This window comes from Dipteris shenzhenensis, chromosome 24 (assembly GCF_047967505.1).
Source record: "Dipteris shenzhenensis isolate YYH24624 ecotype China chromosome 24, Dip_SZ_1.0, whole genome shotgun sequence".
In the NCBI taxonomy this organism is placed as follows: Eukaryota; Viridiplantae; Streptophyta; class Polypodiopsida; order Gleicheniales; family Dipteridaceae; genus Dipteris; species Dipteris shenzhenensis.
In genome coordinates, this window is record NC_141619.1 from 1,685,104 (window position 1) to 1,707,010 (window position 21,907).

The window sequence follows — 21,907 nt, forward strand, 5'->3', positions numbered from 1 at the left end:
TCATGAAGTTTGTTTTGTGTTGAAAATGGTACAGCTTTTGTCAAGTTTGAAGACACGTCAACACTGGACAATTCAGCAAATATTTACTGAGTCATGCAGCTTATTTGCAATCTTTGCGTAAAATTGGAGTTGTTTAAGACTTGGCACATATCCCAAGGCACAAAAGCTTGCTATTTGAAGATATTGTCTATACATCTGCACCATGAAACACGTTTGCAAGTTTCACCAGCAAATGTGCATTCATGGCAAGTGAGGTGGAGTATCTTGGTCATATTGTCAGCAGCATTGGAATCAAAGAGGACCCCAAATAAGGTCAACTGTGTAAGAGAATGGCCACAACTAAAAACACCACTTGGGATTACCTCTTTCTATAGGAGATTTATCAAGCATTATGCAGCACCTCTTACTGGCCAGCTTAAAAAGGAGGCCTTTTTCTGGACAAAAATTGCAGGAAAGAGTTTCCCAGACTTGAAGAATGCCTTGACATCAGCTCCTATGCTTGTGTGCCCAGATTTTTCCCAGCTTTTTACCATAAAAGCTGATGCAAGTGGTAGAGGGATTGCAGCTGCATTAGAACAAGAGCCTGGTGTGATAGCGTATGAAAGTCGCAAGCTAGATGATAAAGAGCTGACTTACCATATATATGATGAATAAATGTTAGCTATCCTAAGAACTGGCATCATCACATTTCTGGCGGTGACTTTAAGGTCAAAACAGATCATGTAACTCTCAAATACTTCCTCTCTCGGCCAATTTATCTCCTAAACAGAAAAGGTGGCTTTCCATTGTGCAGAACTATGATTTCGACATTGAATACACAGCAGGAAAGGAGAATTTAGTGCTTGATTCACATTCCAGAATGTGGGCTTGTACTTTATCATCAATCTCAGAGATTTTAAAGATTGGATTCATGGGATTCAAGAGTATTGGTTGGACCTTTAATCTGCCACACTATTTCAAGACTTGCAGGACCCTAACTGTCTTGCCCATCCAAATCATAAGCTCCACACTGGACTGATATGGTACCATGACACGAGTTATCTTGTTGAAATTGCTGGTACTGCACAAGTTGCATTCGTCACCTTTGGCAGGTCATACAAGGCTATTGAAGACCTATGAGAGGGTGAAACAAAGTTATTACTGGGAGGGACTATGGAAGGATGTTTAAACTATATGCAGAGTGCTGTTGGACTGCTTCAGCCTTTACCCATTCCAGAATAATGGACTCATATATTTTATCACTAGATTACATTGGCATTCATAGAGAAATCTACATGATTTGCACAAAGAACACACACACACCCATAGCATTGATGACATCACTCATCTTACCTACCTTGACCTTTCAATCTCTATACACAAGACCACTCTCACAAATGCAAGCACACATGAAGCTTGGACTCGAGACTGCAATGATGTGATACGAAATACTACAACAATGCCAACACCTAAAACTCAGTCAGGCCTGATATGAGAGCTTGACCACTCATGACAACCTGCTTCAGTCCACAAGAAAACACTCCCCCTTGCTCTATGGAATGCACATGAAAGGACTGGTGGAGACTTCTATGAAAAAGGCAAAAAAAGATGATTTATTACAATCAATTTGGGGGACTACCCAGGCAGAGGACCTTTACTGTTTAGTTCACTGGCATCAAACTTCTTGCTTTCAAAGGCTATTACCCTGTGTTCCTGCCTTGGAACAGCCCCCAATCCTTTGCCACTGCCATCTGCCTCCACAATGAAAGGACGTGAAAAATCAGGGCATACCAAGACAGGTGCATGAGTGAGAGCAAATTTCAGGTCTTCAAAGCTGCGTTGTGCTTCCTTTGACCACCCAAAAGCATCCTTCTTTAAGAGGTCAGTAAGAGGAGCTGCCCTCTTGGCAAATTTGCGAATAAAGCGCTTGTAGAAGAAAGCAAGACCTAAAAATCCTCTCAACTGCTTTGTATTTTGTGGCTGTGGCCAATCTTTGATGCATTTCACATTTGCAGGATCCACCCGAATGCCATGTCTACTCATAATATGCCCCAGGTACTCAACCTCCTCCGCCATAAAAGTGCATTTCTTGGCTTTTGCATAAAGTTGATGCATCCTAAAAAATTCCAGCACTTGCTTCACATGCTTAATGTGCTCTTGTCTATCCTTGCTATAAATGAGGATATCATAAAAGAAAACCAGCATACATATGAAAAGAAGTGGCTGCAATATCTTGTTCATCAAGGAAGGTGGCCGGTACATTAGTCAGTCCAAAAGGCATCACCTTGAATTCATACAAGCCCTGTTCTGTGCGGAAGGCCATCTTGTGCTCATCTCCTTTTTTCACCCTGATTTAATGGTAACCAGACCTCAAATCTATCTTCGTGAAAAAGTGAGCACCCTTGAGTTCATCAAACAGGTCATCTATCCTGGGGGATTGGAAACTTGTTCTTGATTGTGGCCTTGTTTAGATCCCTGTAATCAATGCACATGCGGTATGATCCATCCTTATGCACCAGAAGCACCAGAGAGGAAAAAGGAGAAGTGCTATGAGATTGCCCCCGTGGCCTCCCTCGTGCACCTCCCCCCCCTCCTCCACAAAGTAGGCAGAGTCAGCATGCTTGAGTTCAGCGCCCTCTCACGCAAGAGAGACAGTATGGGGCTTTGTTTATGGGTTTAATGCTAGGCTCTAGAACAATGGCATGATCCACATCCCTCTTGGGAGGCAATTGGGATGGCATATCAGCAAATACATCAGCAAACTCCGATAGCAACTGCTGCATATCACGATCCTCAACACGGGGAATGCTACCCCCGTGAGATACGGATACATTCAATGCGTAGAAGGCATGCCCTGAGCTCTCTGGCCAACTGCCTTGCTGAAATGACTTGCAATTTAGGAGTGGCAATGCCATGCATTGCTACAATTCTACCCTTGTGGACAAAGCTGAGTGATAGGGCATTTAAATCCATGCTGATTTTACCCAAAGATTTCAGCCAATCGCAGCAGGGCGGCGGAGAGAACGGTGTGAGAAATTGACGGATGACAGCCATGGAGACGACGGGATCATAGAATGGTGACGACAGAATTACGGAATAGGCTCATGTCGACTCACGACGGGCTCACGGAATAGGCAGGACGGACCCACGGAACTGGCAGGTCGGGCTTATGGAACAAAGCTCGAGGGCGGGATTCAAGAACTGAAGGCATGCGGTTGGATCCAAATCTCTTCGGGGCAAATCTTGTTCAGTTGTGCCAAATCCCGTTTGAAGCGTCTGATCGGATTTGAAGGGGAGAAAGCAAGTCGATGGTGCTAGTCTTGCTTTCTGCTCATTTGTGTTTCTTGCTGCCTTGTGAAAATTCAGATTGACGATATTCGTGTTGAAAAGTGGGTGAAAATGCAGATCCTATCGACCCTTCTTACTCACGTTCATCGTTCGTTGACAGGTTGATGCTGTTGGTAGGATTTGGTAGCGTTGACAGCTTGACGTTGAAGCTGGGTCCTAGGAAGGCGCTCTGATACCAATGCAATGAAAGAGACAAGGGGCAAATTGGAGGAGGGAGAGATAGGAAGAGGAGGAAGGAGAGAGAAGTGTGGAAAGGGGGAAGAGGGAGAGGAAGAGAGAGATGGGGAGAGAAGGGAGAAGGAAAGAGATAGAGATAGAGAGAGATTGGGAAAAGTACATAGTAGGGGGTGGATGGGGACTTATATAGTCCCTCCACATTTTCCACCTAAAGGACTCTACCTTGGCCCTTTTCCCCCTTTATTACATCGGCAAAGTCACAAAAGGCAGTCTTTTGGAACATGCACCCACTCACATGAGAGCCTTGTTTTCTGCTTCCTTGTTCTCATGAGCTGGACCATAGTGAGTTGGAACGTGTACGGGCTCCACGATCGTGCTCGTAGTCAACCGTAGTACGTGATCCTTCGGCAGGTTTTGCAGAGGTTAGGCAGTGGACATCCTTTTGATACATGAGCATATGTTCTTAGCATCAGACATCAGACGGTGACACCATCTCCTTACGGGGAGAGGCATAGAGGTGTGGTTCCTTGACGTAAGATGGAGTTGAGGGGTTTGCATCTCAATCTCACAGACAGTGGCCCCAGTGGCCTATGATCAGGGTGAGCTTATCCTAGGATGGGCAGTTTGGATGGGAGTCAGGATGGGAGAGTTTAGGATTGGGATTTTGAACGTGTATGCCCTAGCGTGCAGACAGCACTGTCCGGTCTTTTGGAGGAGGCTGATAGAGTGTCTTTCAGATGTTGACTCTTGGATTGTTGGAGGAGACTTCAACAACCTAGAGTTTGGGGAGGACAAGCAGGGCGGTGCCTCATTCTCTGAGATGCCAGTAGCAGAGTAGAGCACCTGGGAGCAATTCATCTTCATGATCAGTGGCAGAGATATGTGGCGAGAGCCAGAGTTCAGGAGGATACATGGAAGAAGTCTCTTCTCTTTTGGTCAAAGGAGACATGATGGACTGCTTGAGAGGCTGGACAGTTTCTACGTTGGCGACTGGGCACTACACAAAGGCGGCTCTACCGGGATTCTGGTAGGCACCACGATGTCAGATCACTCTCCAGCAATACTCCACCTAGAGCAACCCCACGAAGGTCTTCCCCAAAAGGGGTCTGCATTCCAGAGGATCTTTTGCAAGATGGGGAGATTCAGTAGGTTATGGCAGAGATTTGGTAATAGTCAGAGTTGGCAGCTTGCGAGGGCTGGGCTTCGTGGGTGGCCGATGCGGATCTAGAGGAGCATTGAGGAGTTCTAGTCTCACGCCCTCAGACAGAGGAGGGCTCTTCAGGAGCCCGAGCGTGCACTGCGGAGAGACCTCGCCTCCATAGAGAGGCTTAGGAGCAGGACCCAAGATCTCAGTGGCTTAGTGACAGATTTGAGAGCACGTGCCTTGAGCTTCAGGACACAGAGGTTCAGCGGGTTGAGTTCTCCTATCACTCCTCTCGAGCCTAGTGGGTACAACAGGGGGACAGGATGACGAAGCAGTTCTTTCAAACCACTGGATGTAGATTGGCAGGCACACAGTTGCAACGTTTACGGGATCCGCAGGGCATTATGCACACTTATCCACAAGAGATTCTAGAGCTGACCACAATTTTCTACAACCAGCTCTTTCAGATGGAGAGGATGACTCTAGCGTGCCTTGTGGCCGGTGAGCTAGTTTGGGATTGCGTTCCGACGGTAGCCTCGTGGGAGTTGTGCAGGACTCTGGGGAAGCCTTTTACGGATGAGGAGCTTTGGGAAGCCCTCAAGGCACTCTCGACCCTGAAGTGTCCTAGTGAGGATGGCTTGACTCCGATCTTCGTCCAGAACTTTTGGGAGATCATCTCCACCCCTTTCCGTCTAGCCTGTTAGGAGATCTTCGACACGGGCTCCCTTCCTCAGTCCCTGAGTAGGGGGTGGATTTGTTTGATCCTAAAAGGGGAGATAGGTCAGACATCCGACAGTGGAGACCGATCATTTTGCTTGACACTGCATATAAGATCCTTGCCAAGGTCTTGAGTTTGTGGTTACGGTTCCATCTCACTGACATCATCCACGAACACATAGGCGGGGTTTGTTTAGGAGCGCATCATCCTGGACAACATCTTCACGTTCTGGGAGGCAGTGGATTGGTCCAGGGAGGAGTCACAGCCGTTGGCCGTCCTTCTCTTGGATTTTGAGAGGATTACGATAGGGTGGAGTGGTCTTACGTGGAGGGTACTTGAGTTTCTCAGGCAGATGGATCAAAGGAGTTTCTGCGCTTTAAGCGGGGAGCTCTAGTCAGATGCTTGTCGGTGGACACATGGGCGATGCTCTCTCTCTCTCTCTCTCTCTCTCTCTCTCTCTCTCTCTCTTTCTCTTCTTGTTTGTGGCGGAGGCTTTAGGCTACTACTTGAGATCACAGGTGGTGGGTCTCATAGGGTTGCTAGGCTCTGAGTTTATAGATGACACGGCCTTGCATGCAGAGGGCATCACAGCGAGCTTGGAGAGAGGTAGAGGAGCCCTGGCTATCTACTGTGACGCCTCGAATACGCGGATTTAACTCGACAAAATCCATTGGTTTCTTCACAGGCTCTGAAGAGACACATGAGATTTAAGAGTGGGGGAGCGACTTTGGCTTCCGCTAGATTCTGTGGGGCCAGATAGCGAGATACCTCAAATGCCAATTGAGTATTGATATTACTGTAGAGCAGCAGATCGCCTCGATCCTCGAGAGTGTTCAGTGTAAGTTTCTCTAGTGGAGCTCGGTCAAACTCTCCCTAGCGGGCCGTGCCCTAGTGGCAAGCCAGGTCCTCCTTGCTACGGCTTGGTATATCACCTCCTGTTGGTGCTTTCACAGAGGGTGCATTGGGCAGCTCCGATCGTTGGTTTAGAACTTCCTTTGGGCAGGATCAGATAGCACGAGGAATACTAGAGCCCGAGTCGCTTGGCAGACAGTGATCATGCCACAAGCTGTGGGAGGCTTGGGTATCATTGATTCAGAGATGCAGAGCAAAACCCTCTTGGGCAAGTTGGTTGTGCATAGCCTCACCTCGGACACAGAGCCTTGGAAGCTCCTCTTAAAGCGAGGGCTTCTCAGGAACACCCCACGCACTGGGGGCAGTGGCAGCATTCACACCGATGGATCTTCTCAGAGGCTCCCTTATGGGGAAGGGTTACCCCTTGATGAGGAGCCTCCATAGGGTCTGGCAGAGATTAGCAAGGGGCCTCATCCGCACTCAGCCCCATTGTAGAGAGGAGTTCGAGTGTTAGCCCCTCGTTTGGCATCCGGAGATCAGGGATCAGGATGGGCGTATGCTCGGACAGCGGACTCACATTGGTTGGGCACAGTGGGATAGTGGCCCAGCTTGATGCTTTGGCAGATGGAGTAAATTACCCATGGAGGCAGAGGCTAGGCTACGAGCCTTAGCACATTTGCAAGAGGCAAGGCATCGGATGAGGGAGATTGACCTAGCCATCCCTTAGTCTTGGTAGGAGGAGCCTCGTGTGTGGTTGGACAGCAGATGGTTGGGTTGGTTTTCTCGGACCAGGGTCCCCTTTAGGATGATGATGCAGCGAGGGAGCACACAGCCTGATTTTTTTCAGTGTAGGATATGGAGGTCTACTTCAGGCACTCACTGAGAGCCAGAGATGGATGGGATTGATGTGAGAAGAGGAGAGAGCAAAAGTGAGAGCAAGAAGCAGGAGTGAGAGAGAGCTGAAAAGATAGTTGCAAAAAATAGATGAGTGTATTACAACTGAATGGAGTGATAGGTTTTGTCTAAGTGACAAAACCTTATCCTTCACTAACCATAGTTAGTGAACTAACTGTGGTTAGGGGGAAAAACCTCAAAGTGAGGGAAAAGTGCCCCTAACCTACTTATTACATTACATTGGTCACTGCGAAATTATAGCAATAATTCTAACAATTCATTGGTAGATGATCAGAGTGGTGGGCCGATTGGGGAAGGAGTGGCATATTGATCCTCCCAGCATCCCAAAGCAGGATGGCCCCAGATGGCGCCTCTGGCTTTGGGAGGGTAGGCTCTGGAGAGAGGTCCAGTGGGATATGAGAGAATGGTTTTGGCCCTCCAAGATCGGCCTCGCCGAGCAGGTGGACCAAGTGCTCTTCTTTTCCTACACCACACGGATTGGTAGGAGGCTTCAGATGGATTCTTCGATTTGGAGCCCTTCGAGGGAGAGGCATTGGTTGGCTTAGAGAGTGTCCCTGGAGGTTTGTTCCAGGTCTTGGACGCGTTTATGGTCCAGTCGAGGTAGATGTCCTACTTCTTCTGGCCCATGGTTGGAGCAAATGCGGGTGGAGGGGCAGTGTCATTGTTGCTCTACTGGAATATCGGAGACGATCCTGCACTGTGTCTGGCGCTGTCGTAGTGCAACGAGGATTTGGATGGCCCTTAGGATTATGACCCGCATGTAGAGCCTTCAGAGGGACTACATCTGGGGGATGGTGGCTTGGCTGATTGAGGGAGGTCACGCGTTCCAGATTGATGAGGTCTCTCCAACTTACCGGATACAGGGTGAGAGCATTCAGAGGATAAAGCTCCATGAGGTGGTCTCTCCTGATAGACCAGATCCTCATCCCCCTCCGGAGGATAGCATGTGGGAAGTAGTAGCCAATATCACGGCATGGAAAATTTGGGTTGCTCACTGTAGTCTGGTGATGGACGAGCATCCGGTTCCACACTCGGGTACCTTGGTCGCCATCTGGCAGGATATTATCTACACCTTGTGCTCCACCTAGGAACGTGGGACCCGGGGCTCTAGGGCAACTATCGCGAGGCGCACACATTTCTGCAAGGCTTGGCCTGCTGGAGTTTTCTACACTTTAACTCTGTGAGGGATTCGCTGGCTGTATAGTCCCCCCATCTGGCTGTTAGCCCCTGTACCAAAGATTACCTACGCAGTGAGCTGGGTTTCTTTGGAACAGGCTGGTTTTACTTCTTTCAGCCTTGATCTGGTTTTTTCCATACTCAGCACTCGGGGCTGCTGTTTTGTATGAAGTTTTTCAAGCATTAATAGAAGGTTCCTTTCTTTGCCCTCCCAAATAAAAAAACTAAGTGTCAGCTAACCTGTGAAACATAACAATTCATCGCTGTATTTAAGTTTTAGTGTCTAGCGCTCATTTCCAGTCTGATTTTTGCCTAAAACTTTTAAACACAGCAATGCAAAACCTGTAGGTTTTAATTTATCGTAAGTATACACGGGCTGTCCTATCCTAGGAATTATATATTGCAAAATTTTATTGCATTTTTAGTGGATTATCCCTGCATATCTCAGCAAAACTTATAACCAATCTACAACCACAAGTTCTCTACATAGTCCAGATATCTGCAAATGCAATTCTAAATTTTCTGGGTTAGCATAAAATGCTGATTTCTGTGGCTGCAATTACATAGTCCAGAGTTCTTGGGAATAACCTTAGAACCTTGTAAATCTTTAGAGCCTTGAATAACGAACACTATGAAGATTTGTGTGCTCTAAAGTTTGGTAATGGTTGCTCTTTTAAAAAAAGCTGTGTGCATCCTCTGTTGGTTGCTTACAATACAATGTTGGTCTGGATATCATAGTAGCTAGTCCTTGATTTGCATGGTGCATTGATAACCTTGTGGGTGACGAACTGAATCATTGAATCATAACTGCAGTGAACGAATGAGTTTGGGAACCTTCTACGGTTCTTCTAGATATATATGCATACGCGCACATTTTGCGCTTTTCTCTGCACATGTAAATCACCATGTGTGCATGTGTCTCCCAAATACCAAGTCTACTCTGCCTTTTCAAGTGTTTTTTCTTGAATAATATTTGGCTGTTCGATGCTCCAATCATGTTTTATTGCCTTTCTTGCAGGTGCTTCTCTAGAAGTCAGCCTTGGAATAAGAAGGTTGTCCTTGGTGGTTGACTTAGGTGATATGGAATGTACAGTTGACAGTCAGTATGTATCTAATCAAAGCTTCACTGAGGTGGGACTCTAGAGTGTCTTTTCTGCTTATTCATTTTCAACACCGCGGACTAATGGTTTGGCACTCTCTGATGCATATTTAAAGGTGGTAGCTCAGAATGGCAGCATGGATTTAGAAAATAACAAGAAAATGGAGGCTCTATTCTAGTTTTAATTTAGTAGCTGCAAAGAACAAAACGGGAAAGCAATAATATGAGAGAGGTTTCCAATCCCTGGATCTTCAATATACCGGTCATTTATTTGGTCCTTCGAACTGGTTTCAGGTGGAGTTAGCTGAATGGTGTCGAGCAACTAGACAAAGTGGGAAATCACTACCTCAAGAAATGGAGCTCAAGGCCAAGGTTGAAGAGCGGAAGACTTTTTCTCTATTGTAGATAGTGCTATTCCCTCGACGGTAATCCTCTCTTTGACCACTGAACAGGTTTGTTGGGAAAGGTTCTAACAAGCGCAGCTTCGAACAAATCTGTAAGGAATATTCTTAATACTACCTGTAATGACTCGCTTTTGTGTCTACCATAAAATGAGCTAAGACAATGTCAATATGAGCAAGATGTCATTTGAGTTAAGAGATAACAGGTACCTGATCATTGCTGACAAAGTATGTCATTGAGTGTTGGATTAATTACCTAATTCCTTTCTGTAATGACAAGAAGATGGCATCCTACAATTCCCAAAGCTTAATTTTCTGCAGATATTGAATGATGATCTTTCATCTTGAACTTAGAAGCTAGATCACGTTTGACCTAACTAAAGAGGTTTTTGTTGCCTCTTCTTAGGATGATATCATCTACCTCAAGAGTGCAAATGCTCTTTCCTGCTCTTGCACATTGAAACCAGAACGCATGATTCTCATCTAACTTATTGAAGCCCACTTTGGCACTCATGAAATCATACATGTGTGCTTGCTTAAGACTAGATAGACTCTCTTGACCTTAAATACTAGATGTGCATAACCAACCATTTACTACAAGCTGAGCTTTGTACGCCAATATATGGTGTCCTTTGGGTTTGTATTTTATTTTTGAACACCGATTTGCATACATTCATTTTATGTAGCTGGTGTACCCATTTTTGGATTGCTTGCATTTCCTCATCCATTATGTCCTCAAAAGCGAATGGAGGAATTCTCAGATTTGCATCATAGGTCTACACGTGTCTAGAACCCATTTTTGGATGGCTTGTATTTATTTTGTCATCTATTATGTCTCAAAAGAGAGGAGTTTATAAATTGGCTTCGTTAAATCCAGCTATGAACTTTCACTTATCTAGAGTTTTCATATCTCAATTTGAGCAAATGGGTTGGTGATTGCTTCTCTTTTGTGGATAGTGAAAGAAATATGTGATCATCACCATTCTTTCTTTTGTTGGTGCTTGTCAAGCTATCCTTTCCCTAGTGCTATGGTAGGCACTGAAACACCCATCCGTTTGGCAATAACTACGACATCTTGTAGGGTTTGCTTTTCTAATCTATGACTAGCCTTCATATATTTTGACTTTTGATTCATTTCTGACTGCCACTTTGGGAAAATAATCTAAAGGTCTACATATTAGAAAATCATGGGTTTTTGGTCTCGCGTTCTTGATATGGAGTTCCTTGATCACTCAATTCATAGATAAAAAGTTGTGTTAATTGCTTCGACAATATTTACTTTGAACCTCTTCTAACTTTAGATTCTTCCTTTTAGTAGTAATTAGCAATATTGTTATGCCTGAGTTTGCAAGCATATCAAAATTTAATTTGCAATCGGATGGTTGTTATGCACAGGATCATTGTAATTATTGTTGCTCTAGTTATTATTGCAACTTTCGGTTTGATTGCCATAGCTATTGTGTGGATCATTATGGTCTCTCCAGCTTTTTTGCATTATTGTTTGATATGAACGTATGTGTCAATAATGGCATCGGATTGTTGATGTTTATATGTACACAAATTACTTTGAATTGTTCAACATTTCACCATATAGTGCCATGTTCTGTAGCCTTTGAACTATGCATGTGTTTAAAGGCTTTCAATCTTGTGAGGTGGCTTGGGGAAAGAATTGTTTCAAAGAAACCCATGAGTAACTAGAGGTGATAGTAGTTGGGGCAAAATCTTCCTTCTCCAAGAGAAGGAAAGCAAGAGAAGAACGAATACCAATTAAGAACCCAAGGCCCTATTAAACAAATGAGGCAACCTGGCAATACGACCCATTCAAGCACCTCGATGGCTTAATGTTGTAGTTTTAGCTTGATAAAAGCAAAAAGCGTTGTTTCTCTTCTCTCTTAATATTGCAACCCTTAGTACAAACACTCATGCTTTTCAAAAGTTCTATATTTTAAAGTAATTCTTTTTCTTGCATTTGAACTACTCCTTTCCATCCTTGACTAGAATGTCAAGCCTCTCTTTGTGGTGCAACGTACAAGGAGTGTGAGGGTACATGAAGCTTGTGGTGCAAGTATCAAGCACCTCGGATGTGTGTTTTTGACCCTCCTACATGGCACCTGTTAAAAAGAAAGGCAAAATGAGATCGATCATGCAAATGATATCTGATGGGAATGATATTTGCACGATACTCAAAGTGGGTGAGATTAAGTCCCATGAAATTATCATACCCATAGAAGACACATATTCAAAAGAGGTAGCCCGATGTGTGTTTTTTAACCCTCATGCATGATGCATGGTAAAAGCGAGGAAAAATGATCCCAACATTCAGATGAGATTCGATGGGCATAGTACTTTGCTCAGGTCTCATAGTGGGTGTGATTGAGTCTAGTGCAGTGTAGTGCACACATCAGAGACTCATAGGTTCAAATGAGGCACCACAATGCATGTTTTTTGACCCTCGGGCATGATGCATAGTGAGAAGTAATGGAAAATTGGATACCGACAATGCAAATGAGATATGATGGGCAAAATACCTTGCACGAGCCTCAAAACGTTAGTGAGATTTAATCCCATACAAAGTACCATACCCATCGAAGACTCACATGTTCGAACGAGGCATCTCGATAAGTGGGATCATCTGAGAGTCTTTCCATTTGGAGCCGCCTCTTTAATTCGGTTTGCAGCAGCAGGTCCCATGTGGCTCGTTCTTTCACTAGGAGGTCGAGGTACCATTTGGAGGCTTCAATAGTTAAGGGCCATGGGGAACCATGCAACCTTGGTTTCATTTGATTGATCCCCTCCAACTTGACATGTGGCATCAAAATGTTGGAGGAATCCTGCTGGATCACCCCAATCACTGTATTTTGGAAGTTCTAATAAACCCAGGGGTTACTTGCCTTGATTGTTATTGTGTCGGCCATTATTGTTGCGATGTTAAAAGAAATTGTTCCCATCTTCGATCGGGTAACTCCTCCGCAAGTCCGGTTGATGATGTATGTGAGTTAGGGGGGTTAGAGATGTGTCAGTGTGTTAGGGACCATCGTGTTATAATTGTGCCTAGGATTGTCCCCTTGAATATGGGATTGTGCCGGTGCGGACGATTGGAGGTCACGGTTGAAAGTTATGAGCGAATTAGTGCGAAAAGTAGCCCACACAAGGCGCAAATTAACGAGTGCTAGGGATGCCAAAATGGTGTGTATTGGGATGGAAAATTTCCCCATAGCATTGTGTTTCTTATTCTTCAAACTGGCAATATGTCAACAAAAAGTTGGCATAAAGCTTGGGGGTCCAATACATAAGAAAAAAATAGGCTTTAGTATGATCATATAATTAGTCATGCTGATATTGTGACTAATTCTTTTTATCTTAAGTGGATGTGTCCCTATCAACCATCTTTTTCGAGCATCTTCTATGCAGACATGCTTGTCTTTTGAGCATGTTCTGACCCTAGAAATGCTCGTCTAGGAAAGACTAAACTAACATATTAGTCTTCACAAGTTGTAGCTTCAATGAGAAGAATGTGGACTACATTTTGATTAACCTTCTCCATACACTAGCGTATTTTCTAAAGGATTCATGGAGCAAGATAAATGCTAATGATGTAGTTTCAACTAAAATATCAATAATTAAATGAAAAATAAAAATACCAATTTAACTTAGAAATAAGAAATTTATGGAAAGAAAATTAATAATGAATTAATAGAATAAGTTAAAAGAAAAAAGTAAGACTCAAATAAAGTCTAAGTTTGACTTGGATTGAGAGAGAGAGAGAGAGAGAGAGAGAGAGAGAGAGAGTACAAAAGGAAGGTTATATTTCAAGACGAAACAAAGCAATTGTGAAAATGAATAATCCAAGTGACAACATTTTACATCCATACATTAAGATAAATACTAATGAATCCACAAAATAAGATAAGTGTGGACTATGTTTACATACATAAACTAAAGATAAATGACAAAACTCATAGAATAAGGTAAATTCTCAAGACCTAGTTCCAAGTAAGAATATCAATAGATAATCTATGTACTTATTATGTCTCTTATTAATGTTGGTGTAATTAAATGCTCACATTGGTTTCCTTTTTCTTTATTTCTCATTATTCTCCTCATGGTTACTTCAAATAACTTTACACTTATAAGTTCTCACTAAGCTCGATTAGTTTGGGGTTAAATGTTTTTTTAAATTGTGACCCTGATAATAAGGGAGGGGTGTTTATGACACTTGTCTTCCCAACTAAGGTTTAAGCTGGTTCTTACCATATTTTTCTTGTTGGATGGTGGTAGGAATGCAGACCCTCCTCTTCAATAAAAGTGACGTTTGCCAGGACTTTTTCAAAAGTTTGCAGCTTTAGCAAAAATAATTTTGAATTTATTACCAAACTCTTGTTAACCTTTTTTAAACACTAGTAGGTGCTCACCCACTTATTCAAAATTTCCCTTGATTCTCTAAGTTTCTCTTTCTATTCTATTGTCCTTGCTCTTTTGTCATTTCACTTTGTAAAGGGGTTTTTTCTTGTCTTTCTCACACACACACACACACACATTTTTAAAAAAAGTGACAATACACACACACACACACACACACACACAAATCTATCTCTTTATTTTCACAAATCTATCTCTCTATTTCACAATGGCCTTTTTACACTTTCTTGCTGTTTCCTCTTGTGAATAAGCAATTTCCAACCCTTTATTCTCTCTTTCTTTCTCTCCTCTATAAGAACCTTCTCTCTAAACCATATCACACATGTATAAATCCTAATTTGACCTTTAATGATCATTGAAACTTACAACTTATTTTATTAATAATTTCAATTAATTCAACATTCCTCCACACCTTCTTTTATGCTATGCCGAATCCATGATTGCTCCATTTCCAATGTTATTTAGCATTCCATCAACTTGCCTACCGTATTTAAATCTCCTCCCTCTCCAATGTAATGGAGGAATAGGTATTGTTTTCAATCAACAATGAGTGAGGATAAGACCATATCTCTATTGTCGGGTCAAAGGAAGTGGTCTTTGACGTAGATGGACACTTTTTGTTGCATAGGGGATCCATGGAAGCATGTTGAAGTATGTCAAAGGCTTTGGTCACTTCCCTATCTTCGCTTTCATGGTCAAGAGTCTCTTTTATTTATAGGGCATTCCACTCTTGTATTTTAGGAAAGCTTATGATAGAGTAGATGGGGGTATTTTTGAGGTTACCCTTCTACTTTTTTTATTTTTAGATGCTTGGACTAGAGGGGTCACTTGAAACTTCTTTGTACAGATCAGCCCAATAAAAGGGGAAAGAGCAGAGAGATTTCAAATTTCTAGATCATTCTAGCAAAGATTTCCTCTCATCACTTTCATGTATTTTTGTTTGTGGGTGAAGCAATGAGAATCTTTTTGAGATCTTAAGATGACATTATTGGGGCTTAGACTTCAAGATTGAACAAAGCAACTATGAAAATGACTATATAAGAAGTAGTAAAGTGGCAAAATTTTAAATCCGTACACTAAAGATAAATGCTAAAAAGAATTCATAGAATAAGATAAATGCTGAAGACCTAGTTTTAAGTAAGAATATCAACAATTATATTGTAAATAAGAATACCAATTAACATTTAAAAAAGAAAATAATTAATATAAAAAAATAATGAATTGATAAAATGTATTAAGAAGAGAAAATGTGACTCGAACCAAGTTGGACTTGGTTTGTGTGTGTGTGTGTGTGTGTGTGTGTGTGAGAGAGAGAGAGAGAGACAGAGAGAGAGAGTAAAATATTAAGGACTCTTTTTTCAAAATTAAATGATGAGAATTAGAGAGAAAGGTTATATTTCTTGACCAAAAAAGAAACTTTCAACGTGAGTATATAAGAAGCAGTAGAGTAACAACATTTTTTGCGAAGTGGAAAGATAGAATTTTTGTCATCAATGGAGGGGCATGAGAGTTTCAAAAAAAAAAAAAAACAACTTGATGAGGGGGATATCTGAATACCTACCACCATCCAACAAGAAAAACATAGATGACCATGTTTTACCTTCTCTTCTCAGTCGTCGGTGAGCCAATGTTTATAAAACATTTGGTTGAGATCAATCATTGACGCACTATATGAATTGAGAAGGAGTCACATTATAGTATTCCACAACAAATTTTCAGCATGAGAACCTACTGATCTGCCGAAGTGCAAGGCCTCATGGAGCATTCTAAGATAATGTTTGAGCATCCTTGCAAATTACCAAGTCCTTAAAATTTTTTCTCATGCATCTATGGGTAAATGGTGAATCAATTATTGACACTATATAAGGTCAAAATTTAAGCAAACCACCTCCACCTTAGTCACCCTGCAAAGAACTGAATCTTTTGTATGCAAGTTACCTACTTTTTTCCTTGAAAAACTATTGGTATGATTTTTTGACCCTACTTTAATTGTGCTTGCTTCATCAAGAAGACAAATATATGTTGCAAATCCTCTATTCTCTTGTTGCACATGCTTAATTGCCTTGACACTCTTTTCCCTCTTGGATCCCTACAAGATGAAAATTTTGCCCTTCTAAATCGAGTTTCCAAACTTCCCAAAGAAATCATCTTTTGCCTTATCACCTTTTATCACTTCACAGTAATTTTACTTGAAGTTGCCTAATCCATGCAACTTCTATTGACTTTCTCACTCCCTTACACCTTCTTAAACCTCCCAAGCACCTCCCTCACCATCAACATACTTTCCATTTCCCCTTTCCCCTTCCAACAACAATAGCTCCTTTTCCAAAAAAAGAAATCCCTGCCTACATTCTCCAAAGTCCCAAAATTGTCTCCACTCCATCAATCCTTCACTCCCCCCCTAGGTCAAAGGCTGCCAACCAAAGTTCTCAATCACTTCCATACTAAAACATATTAAATTCTTGAAGATGATTCTGTTTCATATCTTACCCTCAGTCGGACTTCCTTTGGCACCTGGTTTCTAAATTCTTTGCCCAGAACCATTGGAGCTGTGTACTAGTTGGGTTCTTAACAATGGCTTATTTTATTTTCAATCTCATAATAAACATAATCACAACAAGAAATTTTGTGTTCTTTTTTTAATCGAATAGTAACTAAAATATCCCTTCAATTCTTATTTAGAGATACACTTTTCTCACACTTCATTGTTAATTTAGATATAATCCAAGCTTTTAACTCCTTTATTTTTGGATGGAAATATACTTGTCCCCCCTAACAACCTTTCTTTTAAACACAAACACACTTTCCTATTGAACAAAATATCCTCGTCTTGTTCTTACATTTCACTACATAGATTCAATAGGTTTCATTAAAACCTCATGCCTACACCGCTGACCCTACGTTCTTCCATCACATATTCCTTTGCTTACATACAAATGACAGGTTTCAATCCTATCACCATTGCCCTCTTAAACACTTTCGTTACACTCAAGTCCCTCATTTTTTTATCTCATGATATCTTTTCTTGTCTAAACTTCGACTCCCATCCACTTTTGTCATAAATCTTGAGACCGCTTTCACACACACTTTCCAAAAACCAAAACACGAAGAATTTCAAGTAAAGATAACTCTCTCCTTGATGAAATTAATTGGAGAGAATATCTCCATTGATAATTTCCACAACTAAATTGAAACTTACAAAGCCTTCTCCTCCTTATGGGTAGATAGTAGGTCATCACCTGGTTGATGACCTACTACCTCACCTAGAGTCTTGTACTCTAATAGAGGTAACAATGGGGGCGCACGCGCGCACACACACACACACACACACACACAATCCCTTCCTCCATTGGTTTTACCACTTGCTCATTAGAGCTCCCCTCGACAACCCCCCTTAATTTCCTTAATTTCTTTTCCCTCAAACTCCCTTATTCTCCCCTGAATTTTTCCCTTTTTTCCTTTTTTAAAACAAATTTCCCTAATATCTTCTTTTTTCTTTATTTTTATCATTTCTTATCTCTCTTTAGTTTCCTTAAAAGCCTTTTAAGTTTTAATACCGTGTTCTCTCCTAATTCTCCTTAAAAATCCCCTAAAAACTTTCCTCACTTTTTCCTACATCTCCTCCCCATTTTTTCCTTTTTTCCTTAAGTTTTCTAATTTATTTCTAAATTTTTATATTTTTAAACTAATTTTCTTAATATTTTTCCCCAATTGTCTCCCTAAAATTTCCCATTAATGTTTTTTCCTACATATTTTTTCTAATTTTCCTAACCCCCCCTTCCTATCCCCCCCTCTACTTTTTTCCTAGTTTTCTCCTTTATTTCCCCTAAATTTGCTTAAATTTCCCTAAAGAAAGCAAGCCTCAATCAACAAACACGACGACAAATAGTGACTCTCTCTCTCTCTCTCTCTCTCTCTCTCTCTCTCTCTCTCTCCACACATTAGCCAAGGGTGAGGCATTTTTGATCGACTAAATTGGGTCATCACTCAGCCTTGACTGATATACACAAATAGAAACATCTCTCTCTCTCTCTCTCTCTCTCTCTCTCTCTCTCTCTCTCTCTCTCTCTCTCTCCCCATTTTTTCCTTTTTTCCTTAAGTTTTCTAATTTATTTCTAAATTTTTATACTTTTAAACTAATTTTCTTAATATTTTTCCCCAATTGTCTCCCTAAAATTTCCCATTAATGTTTTTTCCTACATATTTTTTCTAATTTTCCTAACCCCCCCCTTCCTATCCCCCCCTCTACTTTTTTCCTAGTTTTCTCCTTTATTTCCCCTAAATTTGCTTAAATTTCCCTGAAGAAAGCAAGCCTCAATCAACAAACACGACGACAAATAGTGACTCTCTCTCTCTCTCTCTCTCTCTCTCTCTCTCTCCACACATTAGCCAAGGGTGAGGCATTTTTGATCGACTAAATTGGGTCATCACTCAGCCTTGACTGATATACACAAATAGAAACATCTCTCTCTCTCTCTCTCTCTCTCTCTCTCTCTGTCTCTCTCTCTCTCTAAATCAGAGAAAAATGGAAAATAGGCGATCTCGCAATGATGACTATAGTGGGAAAATTGCAACTTATGTGGGATATGGTGGGAGGGGGTTTTTATAGACCTAGCGCACATGCACCTATAGTATATAGCTTTATTGTGTGGTGTTCAAATCTTCCTATTCCAAATATGTGTCAAAAAAGCCAACATGTGGCATGCATGCACGTGATAACATATCATATGGTGTGCAAGAATATGGCACAGTTTGTTTACTTTATATTGTGTAGTGTATCTAAAAACTTTGTGGTATATTTTCTTTGTACCACACAAGTGCATAGGTTTACCACACAATAATTAATTGATCAGCCAATTTTTTATAATCTGTTTGAAAAAACGTTGTCTTGCACGTTCCCAAGTGTTTTTAACATACTTTTAAAAAAAAGAACATAGTATAAAAATCCCCCCCCCCACACACACATGCACGTATATGTATATGTACATGTGTGTGTGTGTGTGTATTTACATGTATATGTATACATATGCATATATGTATATGTATATGTATACATATATGTATATGTATATGTATTAAGTGCAAAAGATGGGATTTTTAAAAAAGTGGATCGGGTTGAGGGGTTAGGTAGAAGGGAAAAATAGGGAGAGAGGAAGGGGGGAAATATGGGGAGAAAAAGTATTTTGTAAGGATGAAGGTTAATAAAGCCTATAAGAAAAAGTAAAGAAAGGAGGGATGAAGGGTGCAAAAAAAAAAAGCCCTAAAAGAGAATTTAAAATACGGCACTAAAGACGAAAAAAGAAAAAATATAAGTAGTCTATTTGAGGGAGGATAAGGGGGAGAATAAGGGACAATAAGATGAATGAGGGTAATAAGGAATAGAAAGATTATGGGGGAAGTAGATAGGTGAGGGCCATAGTAAATTAGAGGGGGAATTGAGAGAATTAGGGGGAAAAACGAAAACCTATGAGAGAGGCCAATAAGGGGCTTAGCACATGGGAAGAAATAGGATGGGAATGGGAAAAGGTGGTCCCAAGTGGTCCCATGCATATTTCTATCCTATTCCGATCCCACCATATGCTAACAAAAAAAGAGCTAGGGCTAGGTTTAGGTGGAAGAGGACACATGGCATCATTTCATGTGTTTAGGTGGGGACAAGGACACTTGTCATCCTCACATGTTTTGGAATCCCTAAAAAAGTGAAACCCATTTTGGTTGCCAAGGTATAGAGGCCATGGTTCAGGATGGGAGAAAAAGTGGCTACTTCCATTCTAAATCCATCCTAGACCATTTGGTCTAGGATGGGTGTAATGATGACAAAAAGATTCCCATCCTAAACCCATGCTAGCCCCATTTGGGATGTGGAGGAACGTATGTTGGGACAGAGGACACACATTGGTTGGGCACAGTGGGTCAATGGCCATAGGCAAGGTCATTCAAAGCCTGGAGATAGCTACCACGCAAGGTGCCAGCCAGGACACAAATGCTTTCTCATATAAGAGGGACAGGCACCAGGATGACAGAGATTGAGGTAGCGATATTGGCCTTTTGGTGGGAGGGTCTGCGCTCACCCTAGACTCCACATTGCTAGGATGGGTAGTTCTTGAAGAAAAGGGTACCCCTAGGGTCCGCATCTACAAGGACACACTCCTCTCTTTCTGTCGTTGTTTTAAAAGGGTGGGACCAAGTGGCCTTTTACAGGCAGAGTTGGGGAGCGATGGCGGGAATATGGGTGACTTGTAGGGTTGGAGTGGTAGCGGATCAGAGTAGTAGGATGACTAGGCACATTGACCCAGACACGATTCTCTTCGGACTGAAGGGAGTAGTGTGGCGCCTTTGGCTCTGGGAGGGCTGGCCTCTTCGTGACTTATAGTGGGACCCAAGGCAGTGGTTTTGGTGGCACGGGTAGGAGAGGTAGACAGAGTGGAGGAGGTGCCTTTATCTTACATAATCACATCGGTTGTTAGATCCAGCTAGAGGCCACACCTTGAACCCCATCAAGGGAGGGACACTAGGTAGAGCAAGATCTTCCCAGGTAGGCTCATGATTTTGGCCTCATCTCTGGACCACAGCCTAAGACCACTGAGGATCTCCTACTTTTTTTGGGTGATGGCTCATGGAGGATTGGACATCAGTCCCTAGCTAGAGCAGATGTGAGTCGATGGAAGGTGCCTTTGTTGTGCAGAGGGAATGCTAGAGATGATCCCTGTGGGGCTGCGTAGCTGCTCATAGAATTTGCTTGTGTCATTTCAAATAGTGGCTAGTACACAGTGGATGTAAAGAGATTTCATTTGGGGGATGGTAGCATGGCTTATAGAAGGTGGGAACACTTTTTCCATTGATCCAGTGCTGCCAGCTTATAGGATCCATGGTCAGCAGGTCTCCTAGATAGAGGCCTATGATGTAGTACCACCTTCTTACTCATGCTCCTCTTTCTCACTAGAGGATAGTATCTGGGAGACGATGGCAAGCATTACCACTTGGAACGTGTTTGTCATTGCAATCAAGTGATGGGGGCATTGACGATGACTCTGGCGGCCACATTAGTGTCCATTTGGTTGGATATCATCTTCATGCTGCACATTACCTTGGAGCATGGTAGTCCAGGTTTGAGAGGGACCGCCAAAAGGTGAGACAGCTTTTGCAAGGTGGGATTGCTTCTGCAAGGCTTGGCTTGTAGGCACTTTTTACAGTTTCTTCACTGGTGATATCCATTGGATGTATAGGACTCTGTGGCTAATAGCCCTTATTCCTGAGGCAACCTAGGCAATGAGCCGGTTGGTGCACATGCTGTTTTTTTCCTAGCATTTTCTTTGTATTTTACCATATTTAGTCCCTTTATGGACGCTAGAAGTACGGGGTTTTTCCAAGCATTAATAGAAGTTTCTTTTCTCTAAAAAAAACCCTCCTTTAAAGTCTTGAGTCTAAGGAATGTAGCACAGAAGAAGGTATCCTAGATGATCTATGCAATATCACCCTATTCCAAGTAGAAGCAACACTATATTAGTACGAACATGTAGCCACTCTATGCTCCACTAGCACTTTTCCTAAAGAGATGATGGCCAATAAAAACCATGCGCTACTTCTCAAATGTGCATGGTATTAGATGATATGTAGACAACTATACCAAATGGGTAGAGATGGCATCCTTTAAAGGTGTGTTCAAAAACTCATGATAT

The 21,907-nt window shown here is 42.1% G+C and overlaps 1 protein-coding gene across 2 annotated transcripts in view; it reads left to right on the plus strand.

Annotated features, from left to right (window-relative positions):
• The window catches only part of TZP (zinc knuckle (CCHC-type) family protein), a 66,760-nt gene extending 56,758 nt beyond the window's left edge, over positions 1-10,002 (plus strand). For both annotated transcript variants that reach the window (XM_087395735.1, XM_087395736.1), the window contains exons 5-6: positions 9,328-9,440; positions 9,703-10,002. In XM_087395735.1, the coding sequence (XP_087251861.1) occupies positions 9,328-9,440; positions 9,703-9,813 (224 nt within the window). In that variant the 3' untranslated portion in view covers positions 9,814-10,002. The remainder of the gene's footprint in view (positions 1-9,327; positions 9,441-9,702) is intronic.
• Positions 10,003-21,907: the final 11,905 nt, after the last annotated feature.